Genomic DNA, 17,641 nt, shown 5'->3' with positions numbered 1-17,641 from the left:
CCTTAAAAAAAAAAAATTAGGTGTGGTGGGTGGCTTGTGCCTGTGGTCCCAGCTACTTGGGAGGCTGAGGCAGGAGGTTGGCTTGAGCCCTGGAGGTGGAGGCTGGAGTGAGCTATGATCTCACCACTGCACACCAGCCCGGGCAACAGATTGAGATCCTGTCTGAGAAAAACGCCAGGTACAGTGGTTCATGCCTGTAATCCCAGCACTTTGGGAGGCCAAGATGGGCAGAAGTTAGGAGTTGGAGGCCAGCCTGGTCAACATGGTGAAACCCCGTGTCTACTAAAAATACAAAAATTAGCTGGGCGTGGTGGTGTGAGCCTGTAATCCCAGCTACTCGGGAGGCTGAGGTAGAATTGCTTGAACCTGGGAGATGGAGGTTGCAGTGAGCCGAGATCGCGCCACTGCACCCCAGCCTGGGCGACAGAGTGAGAATAAAAGCACGGAATGAGGCCTCCTTTGAGCTAGGTTCTGGGGTGAACAAGGCTGTGAACACAACAGTGACAAGAACGACCCCAGGTCCTGCCTTACAGAGCTTAGTCCGGTGTGGGTAGACAGCCCCATCCTCAGACAGTGACAACCCCGACTGGTCAGGGCGACGGGTCCCAGGCCGAGTCGCTGGGCTGTGTTGGGGAAGGGGGTGCTACTGCGCAGGCGCTGCGGGAGGCCACTGGGGCTCAAGCACCTCGGATTCACGCTCATAGGGCCGGCCGAATCACGTGGCAGTCACGTGGCGACCACTGTCTAGCCCAACGGTGAGTGCAAAGCCACCTGGACTGGGGTCTGGGCCCAGAACTTTCCCAGAGCTTTCTGGTGTCACAGATCACCCTCAGACCCTTCCGCGAGCCCTCAAGCCCCTCCCACCCTGTCATTCTCTTCCGCGGCCCTCAGACCCCGCCCCCACCCGTTTAGCAAACCCTGTCCCCATTCCGCTGACCCCTTCCCCAGCCCCAGACACTGTCCTCAGAGCCCCCTTTCCCAGCCTGCAGACCCCACCCCCAACACACAGACACTTCCCTAGTCCTTAGTCCAGGCGTCCCACTCTCGGACCCTCGAACCGTCGGCAGATCCTGCCATCAGTGCCCTCTCCTCCTTCAGAGCCCGCCGGCTGCCCTCAGACCCCATCCACCCCGCGGACCCCACAGACGCTGTCCCCAGAGCCTCCCCACGACCCCTCTCACCACCTCTCAAATCCTAAACCACAGACGCCTCTTCCTCCCACCGCAGCCTTCAGAGCCTCCTCCCAAGCCCTTCGACTCCCTTCCCAGGCTCAGATTCTATCCTCGCAGCCCTTCTGCCACCCTGGCACGCCCGACCCCAGCCCTAAGCCCCCTCCCAGCCCTCCAATTGCCTTAGATCCCCCTCAGCTCTCAGTCTCCCTGCGACCCCAGACCTTCTGGTATGTCGCCCTCCCAGAGCCACCCCCTTTTCTCATTCAGCCGCCTCCCTTCCCATCAGACCCCTCCTGAATCCCCTTCCCTTCTAGACTGCGCCCCCAAAACCCCCAGCCAACTCTGTCTTTATTGTTTTCTTGTCCCCAAAGTTCCGGTCCTTCACATCCCCCTTCCCTCATGAGACCCCCTAGCGGATCCCTGCCCCGGAACCGGACCCCACAGACGCCCTCACTGCCCTTTCGCTTCCCAGTGGAGCTGGGTTCCAAGAGGGATCTAGACACCCAGGTGGGCCGTCTGCACCACGTGGCTGTGGCGGGGGAGCCCAGGATGGGGCCCGGCCAGGCTCCTGCTGAGAGGTGAGGGCCTGGTTGCTGGTACATCTGTGGGGGCAGGATCAAGGAGCTGTATGGAAGGTGTGGCTTCAGTTGGCCAGTCAGCAGTGGTACCGAGCACTGACTGTCCCGAGCTCTGCAGTCCCTGATGGGAATTTAAGGGTGAACATGACCCTTGGACAGGGTGGACAGGTCCGCCCCCGGTCTGACCAACTGGTCTGTCCCCACAGAGAAAGTGTGCCGTGAAGTGGCTCACAGAGCCAAGACCACACCCAGGTGTGTGCCCCCTGTGATGTCCCCAGACCCCATCCCATTCCAGGTAGGAGCCAGGATGGGGCTGTGGGGGACCAAGGGAGCTGTAGGACACCTGGGCAACCCATGCCAGCTCTCTGCCATCCCTCTCTGCAGGCCCCAGAGACTCCTGCGGTCACAGGCCACAGCAGGGTGCAGCCTGGAGCTTGGGCAGCAGCTTGACTCTCGGCAGCAGCTCTGGGCCTAGCTCAGGCCCCAGTCCTGGGTCTGGCCACAGCCCCACAGCCAGGGTCAGCCTGCACTGCTGCCTGGAGCCCAGCCCAACAGTACAGATACCCCCAGAGCCTTGAACAACTGTCCCATTGCTAACCTGTGACTACCTCTGCCCACCCTCCAGTAGTCACCAACCCCAAGTTCTCTGGCTGCCTCTCCTTTGACGAGGGAACTTTAGGGTCGCCCAACTGTCCCCTCACTCACCTGTGACCCTTAACCAACCCTGCTTCCCTCAGGGCCCTTCCCTGCACTCCACCTCCAGCCTCCAGGACTCAGCCTCCCTGCTGGGGACCCAGAGCTCTATGGAGCAGTTTGAGGAAGCGCTCAGCCAAGATTCCAGGCCTGCAGGGGCTGCTGTGGCACACACACAGGGTTACTCTGCTGGAGCCCCAGCCCTATGAGCCCATCCCCAGCCTGCTGACCCACAGGGAGGCTTCCCACACATTGGGAGGCTGCTGGAAGGCCACGAGGGCAGGCTAAGCAGGGGACCCCGAGCCCAGTCTGTGCCCCATCCGCCCTCCAAGGCCCGCTGGAGCGCCATGGCTACCAGGTGGCATCTCCAGCCTTCTCTCCTGCAGGCACCCGCTACTGAGCTGACTGGAGAAGGTATCTTCTCCGGCCTGCAGAAGTGAGACCTGAGGCCTCGGATGGGAGGACCCTGGGTAACCCTAGGTCTTTATCCCTGAGGTAACCCTAGGTCTGCCTGTGCCCCACTGCTTCCCAGGATGGACCTGCTGGAGATCATAGCAGAGCTGCAAAAAGGATGTCAGCTTGGAGAAAAGCCCAGCCTGAGCCCCACTCCTGACCTAGACTCCCAGGGTGCCCATGGTTCCCGCTCTGCGGATACCACCTCTTAGAGGCTCCCAGGAGTAACTCCTGCCTTGGTGCCTCCCCAGAAGGAAATAGAATGATAGAGCGCCCCCTCTGTCTGTCTTCACTCACTGAGTTTGGCCCCAGCACAACTTCAGCAGCCACATTTTCACCATTTTATTCATTAATGTTGTCAGATGGTTTAGTGGGGCATGTGGGGAAGGAAGGGTAGGAGTTGTCCCCCCATCCCCGTGCACAGGTCAGGACATGCTGGGGGCTCCTGGAGGGAGAGGAGGATGGGGTCAGCCTAGTCCCTCCACCCCAGATTTGTGCAAGGGCCCCCAGGATGGAGGGGGGGGATGGGCGGACCCTTCAGTCCAGGGTAGGGAAGCTGGGATTACAGGTTAGGGACCCACATCAGAAGCAAGTTACAAAGTTAGAAACCTGGGGTAGTGGTCGGGGCTCAAGAAAATACAAAACAAGGGATTTGGTTGAGCCAAGATCCAGTAGGGGTGAAGGGAAGGAAGGACGGCCCGTCCCAGCTGATGCTCAGCAGTAGCTTCGGGTCTGGCCCTCAGAGTGGAGGGACCAGCTGGGAGTGGGGTAAGGGGGTGGGGGACCAGCCCCCTCCCCTCTTTGCCCTCCATTTCTGTACAAGGACCCTCGGTGGAGCTCGCCCCCCCTTCCATAGGCTGGCGGGGCTGCCCTGTAGAGCAGGAGAGGCTCAGGGGGGCCCCAGGGACCCGGCACCCTATGAGGGGTACGGGGGCCCCAGGGTGCCCGTTGTTTCTGGGGAAGGCGGGGGACTGGGGGACCGGGATCTGAACGGCTTCGGGGGTGGGCAGGAGGGGAAGAGGAGGAGGAAGAGGCAGGTGAGGGACCTCTGGGCCCTAGGGCTAGGTTGACGTAGAGGGGCTCAGGCGGTGTGGGGCGCCGAGCAGGGTGCTGGGGGCCTGAGTAGCCAAGGTGGTCAGGGGGAAAGCAGGAAGGGGCTGGCGGGTAGCTGAGCACTAAGTCGGGGGACCTGTGGAGTGGGGGCGATTGGCCAAGCATGCCATAGGAGGCATTGAGCCTGTCGGGGGGCATGGAGCGAAAGGGACTCCAGGAGCGGGTAGGGCCAGAATAGGGGGACCCCTCACCTGCCCCGATCTCATAGTACAGGTTCTCTCCCCTGTCGAGTGGTGCAGGGGGGCCCAGGGAGCTCCTCCAGACCGGGGCTGGGGAACTGGGCTGGAAGGATGGGGGGCCCAGGGGGTACAAGCCTGGCTTGGGGACCCCGAGGAAGGGTGGCAGGCACTCCCTGGGGGCTGGGGAGAAGAAGCCGGGGGTAGGAACCTGTGAGGGGACAGAACATGGGGACTGGGCTGCTGCCTCTGGCGCATCCCTGCCCCCCCCACCTGCCTTGAGCTGGGCACTGACCTGGGCAGGGCCTCGGAGTCCCCTCCTTGAGGTCCCCATGGGCCGCTGGCTCCTCAGCAGGCTCCCATCACTTTGTTGCCTTGGTAAGTAGGATGGGGGTCCCGGGACCCAGACACTCGGATGGGCTAGGGAGTTGGGAGGTGGCCCACTCCCTGAGGTCCCCGGGGGCTCCCCACCCACCTCCAGAGACAGCGACCGGCGGAAGGGGGATCGGGGAGCAGGTGGGGTGCCCCCACACTCCTGCTGGCTCTGTTGCTCGGCCACCTGCTGAGCCCGCTCAGCCAGGGCCAGGGCCATGAGGCGCGCTGGGTTCTTGGGGGGCGGGGGTGGGGCACCCCCAGGGCGCAGGAGAGACAGGGGAGGGGGTGGCAATGGTGACTCCATATCAGGACCTATATAAATGAATGGAGAGGGGTTCAGCTGGGGCCAGGCCCTCAGGGTCAGTGAGAGCAGGCGGGGACAGGGGTGGGGTAGGCCGAGCAGGACTCACCCAGTGGGCCCTGAGCTCCCCGGAGCTTGCTGTACATCTCCTGCTGGCAGGCATCAGTCAGCGGGGCCTCGGCTCCACGCAGCAGCAGGGGTATGAGATGGGGGCGCAGGCTCCGGCCAGGGCTGAGAGCTGGTGTTGGGGTGGCTGAGGCAGGTGCTCCCCCAGCCCCCAGCAGTTCTAGGACAGCGGGTGGCACTGATACAGCCAGGGGCTCTGAGATGTCCAGGGCAGCGGGCGAGGCAGGGCTGGTAGGCCCTCGGGGCGAGATGGCCTGGGGGGTCACCCTGGGTGGGAAGGCAGAGGCAGGGGCGGGGGGTGCTGGGCTGGCGGGAGGTGCGGGATCCCCTGGGGTGGGGCTGCTGCAGCGGAAGGTTAAGGGATCAAAGTCCAGCCCCCGGAGTCCCTCCAGGCAGCGGGGTGGGCTGAAGTCCAGCTCATCACCATCATCTAGCCAGGCTGAGGTACGGTGTGAGGGGGACCCAGAGAGTGCCCCCAGCCCAGCTGCTGAGGACTCAGAGGATGAAGAGGAGGACTCCGAGGAGGAGGACTCAGAGGAGGAGGACGAGGACAGGCTCTCGCAGGAGCCAGCAGGTGCTGGGCCCACGGGGAAAGCGTCGCTGCTGGAGTGGGGTCGCCGCAGCCTGTGCAGCCTCTGGAGGCCTGGAGGGGTGGAGTCAGTAAGACCATCCCTGAGAACAGGGCGCACAGCCCCACAGAAAGCTGGGGAAAGGACATGAAGAGCCACCTCCCCAGAGAGTGCCACAGTAGCTGTGAAGCCAGGAAAAGCTGTTTCAGATTCACGGTGGAGACCATGAAGAGGACACTTCCGGCCCAAAGCACGAAGGTCCTGTGGCCGCCCCACAGGCTGTGGGCACGAGACCAACAGATTCACACACAGCTGCTGAGCCGGCAGGACAGTGCCTGTGCTCCTGGGTACATGGGAGGGCAGTACCCCAGGAGTGTGAGGACAGCGCGGTGGTTCAGAAGAGCCCCCAGAGGCATGGCTGGGTGGGATGGATAAGCAGCCCCTGGCAGAGGCCGGAAAGCGGCACCCAGCAGCGCGGCAGGCTGTGAGGTAGCGATGGGGAAAAAGCCAAGCGCGGTGCCCCTTTCTTATGACACCCTTTAAATAAAGTTTCCAAAATGACTAGAACTGAGCAGTATGATCCTTCCACACACACCTGTGTATGATCAAACTCGGGAAGCAAGGGCAGGGTAGTCTGCAAATTGAGAGGATGCCTCCAGTGGGGAGGAACTTGAACGGGAGAAGGAATGGAGCTGCTTTAGTTCTAGGCTGGTGGGTTCATGGATGTCCATAATGTTATTTAAAAATGTTCAACAGGAATAATAAAGACTTTTTAAAGGGCCTGTCATGGACCAATAAGTTAAGTTCAGTGTGTGATGAACCAAAGGTGATACTGTATCCAACTCATTGTACATAAAGGCCAGGTTAAAATTTTCAAAAGCCCCAGGACCCCCAAATGTGAAGTACAAAATTTGGAGGCCAAACCAGGGCCCCAATTCCTCCTGGCTCCACTTGGGTGCAGATAGTGCCCCCCCACTTCCCCCCCTTGCTCACCAGCCCCGCTGGCCTGCGATGACAGAGACTCCTCGCTCTTGGCAGATCTCAGTGTGACGGTGTCGGGTCTGCCGCCTGCAGGAGACGAAGAGGTAGGAGGGCACTCCAGCGACCACCGCTGCCCACCAGCCCATGGCCCAGCCTCTCACCTGAAGGCTGCGGTGGGGCGCGGGTGCCCCCCAGCCAGGGCAGGGGCTTCTTTCGAGGGACACTGGGGCCCCGGCCCAGTGCAAAGAACGTCTTCCAGCTGCTGCCCCCTGGCTTCCGCTGTTTCTCCCCTCTCTCCCCTTTCCTCCTGTGGTTTGGGGGAGAAATGGCAGGTCGTCTGAGGAACCAGGCCTCCACCTGCCCCTCACCACCCCCAGCATCCCACTCACCTTTCCACAGGTGAGGCGGGGGTCTTGGGAGTTGTGGGCTCTGTGGGCATCCCCAGCCGGCCCTGCGTGCGCGCCTGGGCTTCCTCCAGCGTCAGCAGGCGGGTGGAGGGGCAGCTGCCCGCGAGGGACTTGGGCCTGGGGAGCAGGCATCGGCCTGGGGAGTGTGGAAAGGGGGCACCTGTCAGCTCTGGGGCCGCCCAAGGCCACGGGCAAAGCCAAGCGCCACAGCCCAAGCCCCGGCCCCGCAGCATGCCCACCCGGGCTGGCAAGGCAGGGGGCCGGGGCGGATCAGGAGGGAGCGGGCGGGCAGCAGGCAGGTGGGAGGAGGGTGGGGCAGGACGAGCTGATGAGGAGGCAGCTCCCGGCAGCCAGCGAGGGCAGCGGCTCTGGCTTCAGTTACCTCAGGCCAGGGGGCCCTCCGACGAGCAGAGTCCTGACTGGGCTGGGGTCCGGGGCAGGGCGGGGAGTCTGGGCGGGGCCGGGGAGGGGTCAAGTCTGGGGACCTCCCACCTCCTCCCAGGTGGACCCATGGCCCCAAGCGCCCCCAGGAGCTACAAGGGGTGAAGGAAGAGCGGCGTCCGGGCCAAGAGGTGGGAATCCTGAGCGGAGGAGCTGAAATGAGAAGGAGGGGGGGCGCGGGGAGGGAGAGGCCGGGGCGGGGTCCTCAAGGAGCCGGGAGGGAGGCCCAGCTTCAGTGGGGTGGGGATGGGACTGGGAGCCCACCTGCCCTCCCTCTGCAGCCCTGACCGTGGTGGGCAGTAGCCAGGACCTCAGCGGGTGGGAGGGCATACCTGCAGGGTCCAGGCCAGCGGAGGTGAAGGTGTCGCTGAACAGGACGTCCACGTGGGTGAGCAGAAACTCCACCACCACCGACTGCACCCGCACTTCCCGGAACGCCGCGGCACCACCCATTCCCACTGACTCCAGCTCCATGGACCTGGATGGGAGGAGCAGGAGGGAGGCCGGGTGCCTTGAGCCCAGCCAGCAGGTTCTGGCAGGGCAATGTGGGGAGCCAGTGGAGGCAGTGACTGTCTATTCAATACCTCTGATCTTCTCAAACTGATCACACCTCGCTAGGCTCTCAACCTTCCCCCAGAGCCGCCCCTCCTGCCTTCCCCATCTCAGTCAGTGTGGTTCTTCCTGTGGCTCAGTCTGTCACCCCCTCCACTGCCCCATCTGGCCCAGCCTCTGTCTTCCCCAGCCTGGACATCCCAGAGCCTCCTTCCTGGCCTCCTGCTACTGTCCCCACCTGCAGCCAGAGGGATCCTGGGACCACCTGAGTCCCATCAGGGCCTACCTGGCTCAGAGCCCTGCCCTGGCTGCACCTCGCTCCAGGCAAGAGCAAAGTCTTCACTGTGACCCATGACCTGTGAGTCACCCCTGTCTGGTCCCTGTCACCTCTCTGACCTCATTATCTCCTCTCCTTCAACCCCTCACTCACTCAGCTCCAGCCACACCAGCCTCCCTGCGGCTCCTTCAACGCACCAGGCACCAGCCCAGGCCCAGATGTCTGCACCTGCCGTTCCCTCAACCTGGCACTCCCCAGATGCACCCCCAGGGCCCTCCCTCATCCTCTGCAGGTCTTGACTCAAATGTTGCCTTCTTAGTGCAGTCTTCCTCATCCACTTTATCCAAAACTGTGCACTCTCTTCTCTGTGCCCCTGGCCTTTCTCATTTATTTTTCTTCATCCATCATATGCCCGCCCTCTGACATATCACCTGTTTTACTTGATTATGTATCTGTGCCCCCAGGAGAATGTGAACTCCTGCAGGGCAGAGATCATGCCTGTCTCGTTCACCATCAAGTCCTCCAGGCTTATTCTGCTGCTGGCCACAGAAGACCTGCCAAAACCTCCCTTGCCACCCTCACTAAAAACCTCACACTGCCCTGACCCTGCACACTGCCCTTCCCTCCTCCTCTCTCCTCCTCAGCACTCATCACCATCAGACCTTACTCTGTATTCTCCTGTTGATGTTCATGGTCCATCTCCTCCATGAGAACATGAGTCCCAGGAGGACAGGGCCGTGCTCCGTGCTGTGTCCCCAGTGCTGGGGATGGGGCCAGGTCCACGGAAGGTATTTGATAGACATGTATTCAATGAATAAACAAAAGAAAAGCTGGGTGGGTTCCTGGCGTGGTTTTGGGGAAAGACCTGAGGGGTGGGCAGGCGAGCAAGCAGCTCACCGTAGCAGGTTGGGTGCCCAGACAATGGCCAGGTTGCGGGCATGCATGCTGGTGTTAGCACTGTGTCTCGCCATGCGGGCCAGGTGCCTCAGCAGGTACTCCAGGGTCCTGGGGGTGGGAGCAGAGGGGGACACCTGAGCCTCAACCCCCTTGGAATCCCACCAAGTCCCACCCCGCCCCTCCTGGTTTACCTGTAATGTGGCGGGGGCAGCTGCTGGATGACATCGTGTACCCGCACCAGACGCTCCTCCTCCCCAGGCACTGACATGGCCTCCTGAGATGGTGGGTGGGTGTGATGAGGATTGGGTCAGAGGCGTCCTGGCCCCCTCCGTCCCGCCAGCTCCCTTACTCACACTGAATTTCCCATAGAGCTGGTAGGTGAGCAGAGGGTTCGGAAGTTCTCGGAAGTAGAGCTTGCAGAGGGAGGACACGCTGTGGATGTCCTGCAGGAAGGCGGGGCCAGACAGCTCTGGGATCCTCTCGCTGTCAAACTCATGCCTGAGACCACCATGTCAAGGAGGAGGAAGATCCAGGTCAGAGGGGCTCACTCACCTGGCCGTGCTCCCCCTGCCTCTACCCCCAAGTGCCTGCAGGTGGATGGAACCCTCTTCCCCAGGTCCTACACTGGGCTCTTCAGAGGCAGAACCTTACTGAACTCCCCAGCAAGCCTGTGTGGCAAAAGAGAAGGGTGCTGCATTTACAGAGGAGGATGCTGAGGCTCAGGCAGATGTGCCTCTGCCTGCAGCTACCCAAGACTGACTGACTCCAGAGCATGAGCAGCTCCTACCAAGCAGCCGCCATTCTCCTGGCTGTAAGAGGGCACTGGAAAATGTGGACAAAATCCCAGCACCCTGCTGCTCCCAGTTCTCTGGTGGGGCCCCACTGCCTGTGGTAAAGTCTCCCACCCACTGCCACTTCTTGCCTCCCTCTTGGCACCCCCGCAGGCTTCAAGCACTCCCCTCTCAGCCTCCTGCAGGCCAAGATCTCGCCTGGCTCCTCCCCACTTCTAGACCCCGCCCTGGCTCAGAGCCCTCCTGTGGTTCCCCCTTCACTTATAGTACAAGCCAAAACCCTAACATGAAGGCTTTGCCTGCACTGGCATGGGGACTCCTTGGCCATGGCCTCCTGTCGCTGTTCCCTTTGCCCCGCTGCTCCCTCTGCATGGCCTGCCCCTCCCCGCCTCCAGGCTCTCAAATGAGGTGGCTCTGCCCTTGCCATCCAAAACTGCAGGCCTCCCTCCTGGCTCCTTATCGCCATCCTCCTACCCCAGTCTGTTTTCCTCCACAGAACCTGTCATCTTCTGGTGAACTCTATCCCTCCCCTGTTTGTCTCTTCCTCTAGCCTGTGGGCCCTGTGAGGGCAGGCGTTTCTGGCTGTCTCACTCACTGCTGTGTCCCCAGTGCCTGGCACGTGGCAGGTGCTCCGTGAAGACAGAGTCCTCGCTTAGATTGTGAACTCTACTCTCAAGAGAGCTGTCCCTGACCCCAGCCTTGATCCTGCAACTCCTGACTCCTGGTAACTGTGTCCCCAGCATGCGGCACGGGGCTGGAGTGGAGGTGCTGGTGCCTGTGGAAGGACAGGGTTGGCTAAGGGCCCTCACCGAAGCCTCTGGATGTTGGAAGACACGCCTGATAGCCGGTAGATCCCATCCACCACCCCGTGGGCCTCAATGAACTCGGAGCAGCAGCGCAGCACCTGGGGCACTGAGAGAAAGCAAGGTCAGGGCTGGGTGGGCCGCAGCCCTGGTGTGACGGGTGGGGTGGGTGGGCCCAGGCCTCACCATCCTGGCCTGAGTTGCTGAGGTGTTCGCCAAGATCGCAGCCAAACACCCTCTGTCGCAGGATTCCCCGCTGCCGCAGCCGCTGCCGAGAAGGGCGGGAGCGCATGAAGGTGCGGAGCAGGCCGGCCAGCTTCCCACGAGGCCGCGGCACAGCTGTCGGGGCAAAGGGCAAAGGCAGGCCTTGTGGGGTCAGCATGGCCAGGGGCCTGGCGGGGCAGGGGCAGGGATCTGGCAGCCTGTTTCTATTACCTGAGGTCAGAGACGAGATACCCTGGGGAGCCGGGATGCCACATGGGGGGCCATCGGCATCTGCTGGGCAAACAATGGGGTGGAAGGGATGAGTGGGAGGCAAAAGACGCAGGAGGCCCCACTTTTCCCCACCCATCCTCACCCCTCCTGTCTGTCCATGGCACTTACCCGCCTTCAGGCCCGGACCTGGTCGCTCTGTGAAGAGTTCCACACATTCACTGGGGAAGAACCCAACCTGAGGAAGGTCAGGGTCAGTGGCTGGGCCACCCCAGTTGGCAGGTGCCCTAGCCCCACCTGTCTGCACCCAGCTGGACTCACCTGGAAGCCTCGCTTGCCCCGCCACCAGCTCCGATCCTCCGTGGGTGGCATGTCGATCACCGAGACAATGTCTCCCACCTGGGAGGGGGCGGGCGGGAGGAGAAGGGTCAGAAGGAGCAGGGGGTGTGGGGAGCCCAGCTGCAGTCTGCTTCCCCACAGCCTCACCTCAAAGGACAGCTCATCTGGTGCCTGGGCCGTGTACCGTTTGATCACGTGGGCGGCCGCCACTGCAGGGATATTGAGTGACGCCTCCTCACTGAGGAGCAGTCGCCGGCCGTGATTGTCCAGCTGAAATGGAGGTGGGATGTGGCAAGGACAGGTCAGGAGACGGTGTTAGTACAGGCATACCAAGCTCCTCCAAGCCCGGCGAGGCCACTGCCTCTCCCCTGCCAAGAGCCCCTGTCACACAGAGCTATTGGTCAAACACCTAAATTCCTGTTTGTAGGGATGCAGCCCTGGCACCCTCTGGGGGTAGGGAAACCTCTAAGACAAACCCCTTTATTTCCCCTCACATGTCCCAGGATTCTCCCACCCGAAGGCTTCCCCACCTGAAGGCTTCCCCATCCACCTCTGCACCTTCATCCTCCACAGCAGATACCGCATGGTTGCCATCTAAAAACCCTCTGTGCTGGGCGTGGTGGCACACGCCTGTAATCCCAGCACTGTGGGAGGGCGAGGCTAGAGAATCGCTTGAGCCCAGGAGGTTAAGACCAGTCTGGTCAACAAAGCAAGACTCTGTCTCTACAAAACATTTAAAAAAAAAAATTAGCCAGAGGCCAGGCACAGTGGCTCAGGCCTATAATATCAACACTTTAGGAGGCTGAGGTGGGCAGATCACCTGAGGTCGGGAGTTCGAGACCAGTCTGACCAACATGGAGAAACCCCATCTCTACTAAAAATACAAAATTAGCCAGGCGTGGTGGCACATGCCTGTAATCCCAGCTACTCAGGAGGCTGAGGCAGGAGAATCACTTGAACCTGGGAGGCAGAGGTTGCGGTGAGTGAGATCATGCCACTGCACTCCAGCCTGGGCAACAAAAGTGAAACTCTGTCTCAAAAACAAAAGAAAAAAAAAAAAACCTTCTGGTTTAAGCCACTCATAGCCAGGTGTTCTGTGAGTTACAGCCCAACCCATTTCTAACTGATATACATTTAAATCCTTGTATCCTCACAGCCGAACACCTGCTAACACACACATGTGCACACACACACTCATACACATTCTCTCACAGGCATGCGCCCACACAGACACTAAAATATCAATGCCTCCTCCACTCTGGCTCCTTTCTTTTCTATGCCCACACACACTCCCAGGCTGGTTCTCGCCCCTCATACACCCCCTCACCCACTCTGAACTCCAAGCCCCCTGCCCAGGCCCACCTCCATCCAGGTGAGCACAGGCCCGCAGTTGAGGTTACTGTCCACCAGTCCTGACAGGGTCTCCAGGTACTGCAGTAGCAGTGGCACCAGCATCTGGGGGCAGGTTGTCAGGGTGGGCCTCTGAGTGGACGTGAGAGAGCCCACTGCCCTCCCACACTGCCCTAGTTTGCCTCTGGGCTGAAGTTCATCCTGAACGCATGGGTGCTGCTCAGCTGTTAGGTACTGAGACATGGGCATATGAATGAATAAGTAGGCTGGGCCAAGCTCTTGAGTGCCCTGGTTGGTATGACCATGGTGACCCTCCCATGGAACCCCCTGGAACTCCCCATGATCCTAAAACTTAGTGAAGCTAAATGTAGCAGAAGCCTACTACATTTCTAAGGTTTCTCCATTCATTCAGATTGGTTGGGACTTGGGCCATACCAGTATTTAAATATTTTTCTATCCTGCTGCCTTGATGATTTCACACACTGTGGATGAGGATACACTCACGAGGCAGGGGCTGAGACAACAAGCAGGTTACCTGGGCAGCCCTGGCACCCTCGGGGGGCGGGGGAAGCTCCGGAAGGCAGGAGAACCTCCGGTCAAATATGCACCGGTGGAGGTGGGCATCCAGGGAACGAAAGTCATCGTAACTCCGGAGAACCGGCCAGGAACGGCCCTGTGGGAGCAAAGGGACAGAAGGGAGCAGGGGCCCCATGACACCGAGCTGAGGACTACCGCGGCCAGTCTCCCAGGCTAGATGAGAGGTGGGGTGGCCTCACCTGACAGGTCACCTGCACCCCGAACACCAGCTCATTCTCTCCAGAGAGGCTGGGCCCTTCACGGTCTGGAGACAGCAGGAGCTGCAGAGGGAAAGCAAGGCCCAGGTGGACTTTTGTCCCATTTCCTGACCTCCCCGGGATGGCGATCTCTAGGGATAGGTTTGTGTCCCCCTTCTGGACCTCCCCGAGGACAGGGCCCGGTGATGTGCTGGTCCCTGGCACAGAGCAGATACCTAACAAAAGTTGTTGTTGAATGAATAAAAGAACAAATGGATGAATGAATGAGCAGCTCTCCCCATCTGCTGTGGCTCCTGCAACTTTTGCTACTGACTGCTCAGATGCATGCAGCAGCCAGTCACAGGGACAGGTTTCAGAAGCACAGCAGCTGATATCATTGCAAGGTTGCGTAGGATATTGTCTTCCCTCCTGGGTGCAAATGCAAAGCCCCCATACCTGAATGTGGCCAAAGTCGACGTTCTCGTAGTGGAAATGGGCACAGTCAGCCAGCCGCGGGAAGGGGCCTCGAGGAGCTGAGAGCCTGGGAGACAGGGGATGCATCACCAGCGGCTCCTTGAGCCTCCCCAGCTCCTAGCTGAGCCCTTTCCTCCCTCACCCTCACCTCTTCCCAGGCTTCCCCTTCACACTGGGCCCCCCAGCGGTGGGTAGGGGCTGTACCGAGCCCTCCCCTGGGCCATCCAGGCTGTCAGTGCTGCGTGCCTGTAGAGCAGAGAGAAGAATCAGAGGCCCCCAGAGATGGGAGCAAAGAGACAACGAGAGCATTGTTATCTGGCAGCACAGGGCCCAGAGCCCGGGGTGCTCCACACACCGCCCTGAGCATGAAGCAGGAGGGCAGGTCGGGGGAGGTTAGGGCTGGGCTGAGGACAGGACTGCTTCTTCGTGTGTGATCTGGGGTGGTGGACTGGAGAAGCAGGGACCAGACGTGAGGCAGGGCAACAGGACGGAGAGCATGCTGGTCCTATCTCTCCCTACTGAAAACCCTTCCATAGCCCCTGCAGAGTACAGTGACCTCCTACCACTGTCTGGACAATCACGGCTCCCATCTCATCAGCCTTCCTGCTTCCAGCCTCTCCCCTCCTGCCAGCTTTTCTGCAACAGCCTGGATTGTTTTCAGAAAACACAAATCTAGCTCTGTTTCTCCATAGATCCTGGGCCTTCAATGACTCCCTGTTGTCTTCAAGATGAAGTCTGAATTCTCTGGTCTGATCATCGAGACTTCCCTGAGCTGATTTCTGTTTACCTCTCCAGTCCCATCTCTTTCCATTGCCCCCGCTCGCAGAGCTCTTGAACTTCTAAGAGTCCAAAACAAGCACCCTCTTCGCATTTCCTTCTAGGCCTTTGCAAAGGCTGTTCCCTCAACCTGGAACACTTGCCCCCCCTTTCCCTGGGGTACATTCACCTCATTCCCACCCCTTAGGTCCCAACTCACATGTGCCCTCCTCCAAGAAGTTCTCTCTGACCCTTCAGGCTATGCCTGGCATCTCTTCTGGACTCTCTCCATCCCCTGAAGTTCCCCCATCCCAGGTTCCATGCCTTGACCTGAGCTTCTCCCTTTACAGCTCTGATCACTCTGAGATGGCACTGGTGGTGACAAGTTCATCTCTCTCATTGGACTATGACTGGCCTCCCAGAAGGAGGGCCCCAGACTGAGCTCCCCAGCATACAGCCAGGCATGGAGTTGATGTTCAGACAGGATTGTTCCTGATTATTTTCTGGGTCCCCAGTGCCAGCCCAGTCGCACAGCAGGGGCTGGGTAAAATCTCATGAATAAATTAACCAGCTGCCAGACAGATTCACCAGACTGGGCTGTAGCATCTCCCTCCTCCATGTCCCTGCAACCCCGAGTCACCCTCAGGGTCTCACCCTCAGGGTCTTTCCCCCTCCAGCCCATGAGGTTCCCCAAGGCAGGATGGGAGCTGACTCTCTCTGTGCCTGGAGCATGGAGCCTGCACAGAGGCGGTCTCAGTGAATGTCTGCTAAGTGAGGGAATGAATGGATGAATGAGCGGGAGCAGCATGGTGAGAGAGGGAGATGGTGGGGGAGGGGGATGAGGACAAGGAGATGGAGCGGACCCGAGGATCAAGGGAGGTAGAGTGCTGGCCTGTTGGGGTGGAGTAAGGAGGGAGTGGCTGGAGAGATGAGGCAAAGGCTCAGACTGATGCTGGGCGGGGGGGATTGAGAGGAACCAGGATGGGGTGAAAATGAGGGAGAAGGAGAAGAAAAGGGTCAGGCTGGGGATGGAGCGGGTGGGGGTGGGGCCAGGAATGAGAAAGGGGCTGTGGGGAGGAGGAGGGGGCTCCGCCGGGGAGGGCTGAGGGCTGGCAGAAGGATGCCGAGGAAGGTGCTGGGATGGGGGCTGGGGAAAGACCCAGGAGCCTCAGGAGGCCTCTTCGGGGGCCACTTGGGTAGCGCGGGTCCCTTCCTGAACCAGCCCCGCCTCCTCCCAGCCCGGGCCCTAGGTCCCTGTCACCCCATCCAGGGCGTGGCAGAAGGGGATGCGCGCTGAGGGGGCGGGGTCGAGGTACGGGCTGGGACCCGGGATGGGGCCGCAGGACTGGAGGGACCACGGCTGAGCACAGGCCGCGGGCTCGGGCGGGGCCGGGGGCGGGGCGCGCGGGGCGGGGCTGCGCACGGACAGACTGACACGCGGACGGACAGGCTGACGGCCGCGTGGGACCCTCACCACCATGGTCGCGTAGCCTCCTCAGGCCCCGGCCGCGCTCGACCCCTCGCTCGCCGTTCTCGTCGCCGCTGCCGCCGCCATGGCGACACAAAGGGGAGGGCGCGAGCCGCGCGCGGGCGGCTGCAGACCCCGCCCCTAACGGCTGCCCGTGGCTCCGGCGCGCGCCCCACGGGGGCGGGGGGCAGCGGGAACGCGGCGCTGCTTCTCATTGGCTCCGCCCTTGGCCCTGGTCGATGCCCCGCCCACAAGGCGGCTTCTCATTGGCTTTACCTTGGGCTCCGCCCCGGCTCTATATATATATTCGGTCCCACCCCCCGAAGTTTGACAGCGCCACGCCCATGACTGCTTTTCATTGGCTGTCATCGCCCTCCTGAGACATGCCCCCAGGTTCTTTATGCTTTGCTTCCGACACTTCCAACACCAAGCAACAGACCCTCCCCTTCGTCCACTCCCAGTGGCCATTCTTCTGACTTTTTATTTTTATTTTTTTAAGAGACGGGGTCTCGCTCTGTCGCCCAGGCTGGAGCGCAGTCCTGCAATCGCGGCTTACCGCAGCCTCAACATCCTGGGCTCCAGCGATACCTCCCAAGTAGCTGGGAATACGGGCGCGCGCCACCACGCCTGGCTAATTTTTTTAGACATGGGGGTCTCACTATGTTACCCAGGATGGTCTTGATCTCTGGGGCTCAACAGATCCTCCCGCCTCAGCCTCCATTCAAAGCGCTGGAATGACAGGCGTGAGCCACCACGCCAGCCCCGATATTCCTTTTTTTTTTTTTTTTTTTTTTTGAGACGGAGTCTCGCTCTGTCGCCCAGGCTGGAGTGCAGTGGCGAAACCTCAGCTCACTGCAAGGTCCGCCTCCCGGGTTCACGCCGTTCTCCTGCCTCAGCCTCCCGAGTAGCTGGGACTACTGGCGCCTGCCACCATGCCCGGCGTGTGTGTGTGTGTGTGTGTGTGTGTGTGTGTCTTTTTAGTAGAGACGGGGTTTCACCGTGTTAGCCAGGATGGTCTCTATCTCCCGACCTCGTGATCCGCCCGTCTCGGCCTCCCAAAGTGCTGGGATTACAGGCGTGAGCCACCGGGCCTGGCCTAATATTCTTAATTGGATTCTCCCACGGCCTCAGAGCAGTGCCCCGTTCCTCAAGCAGCTTTTCAAAGTCCCAGTCCCAAGTCTCACCTTTTCAGTCCTGATCCCGACCCCGCTCACATAATGCGGAGGATGCTCCGCCCATGGACGTTTCTCATTGCCTCATATACCATACCCAAGGCTTTCTGCGACTTGGCCTCCCCCTGCCCACTGGACATTTTCTTGTTTCCCCTTCTACTGCTTATTACGG

General features: G+C 60.7%; 1 protein-coding gene across 10 annotated transcripts; it reads right to left on the bottom strand.

The window, feature by feature from the left end:
* Nucleotides 1-3,223: 3,223 nt before the first annotated feature.
* Nucleotides 3,224-16,417, bottom strand: ARHGAP33 (Rho GTPase activating protein 33). Of its 10 annotated transcripts, none has more exons than XR_012427466.1 (23): nucleotides 16,304-16,417; nucleotides 14,222-14,319; nucleotides 14,056-14,140; nucleotides 13,603-13,683; nucleotides 13,362-13,499; nucleotides 12,839-12,931; nucleotides 11,624-11,746; nucleotides 11,459-11,536; nucleotides 11,309-11,375; nucleotides 11,141-11,203; nucleotides 10,892-11,044; nucleotides 10,712-10,814; nucleotides 9,465-9,609; nucleotides 9,303-9,385; nucleotides 9,112-9,219; nucleotides 7,718-7,863; nucleotides 7,327-7,538; nucleotides 6,927-7,080; nucleotides 6,699-6,844; nucleotides 6,550-6,624; nucleotides 4,971-5,630; nucleotides 4,481-4,872; nucleotides 3,224-4,396 (listed from the first exon to the last, which is right to left on the bottom strand). XR_012427466.1 is itself a non-coding variant. In XM_074023218.1 (22 exons), the coding sequence occupies exons 1-22, from the start codon at nucleotides 16,307-16,309 to the stop codon at nucleotides 3,611-3,613; spliced, it is 3,783 nt and encodes a 1,260-aa protein (XP_073879319.1). In that variant the 5' UTR covers nucleotides 16,310-16,417; the 3' UTR covers nucleotides 3,224-3,610. The 10 variants fall into 10 exon arrangements, 7 of the variants coding, with proteins under 7 accessions (XP_073879319.1, XP_073879321.1, XP_073879322.1 ...); XR_012427467.1 differs by having other exon boundaries at nucleotides 11,141-11,200; XR_012427465.1 differs by lacking the exon at nucleotides 16,304-16,417 and having other exon boundaries at nucleotides 14,222-14,531.
* Nucleotides 16,418-17,641: the final 1,224 nt, after the last annotated feature.

The sequence above is a fragment of the Macaca fascicularis genome, chromosome 19 (genome assembly GCF_037993035.2).
Source record: "Macaca fascicularis isolate 582-1 chromosome 19, T2T-MFA8v1.1".
Classification (NCBI taxonomy): Eukaryota; Metazoa; Chordata; class Mammalia; order Primates; family Cercopithecidae; genus Macaca; species Macaca fascicularis.
This window is presented reverse-complemented; position numbering and strand designations above follow the sequence as displayed.

Excerpts from the sequence above, each read along its gene's own strand:
- ARHGAP33 (XM_005588896.4), bottom strand. Across the intron at positions 11,747-12,838 it reads CTGTGCTCACCTGGATGGAG|CTGGACAATCACGGCCGGCG; the intron begins GTGGGCCTGGGC and ends CCTCCATTTCAG. Across the intron at positions 9,610-10,711 it reads TCCAACATCCAGAGGCTTCG|GCATGAGTTTGACAGCGAGA; the intron begins GTGAGGGCCCTT and ends TGGTGGTCTCAG.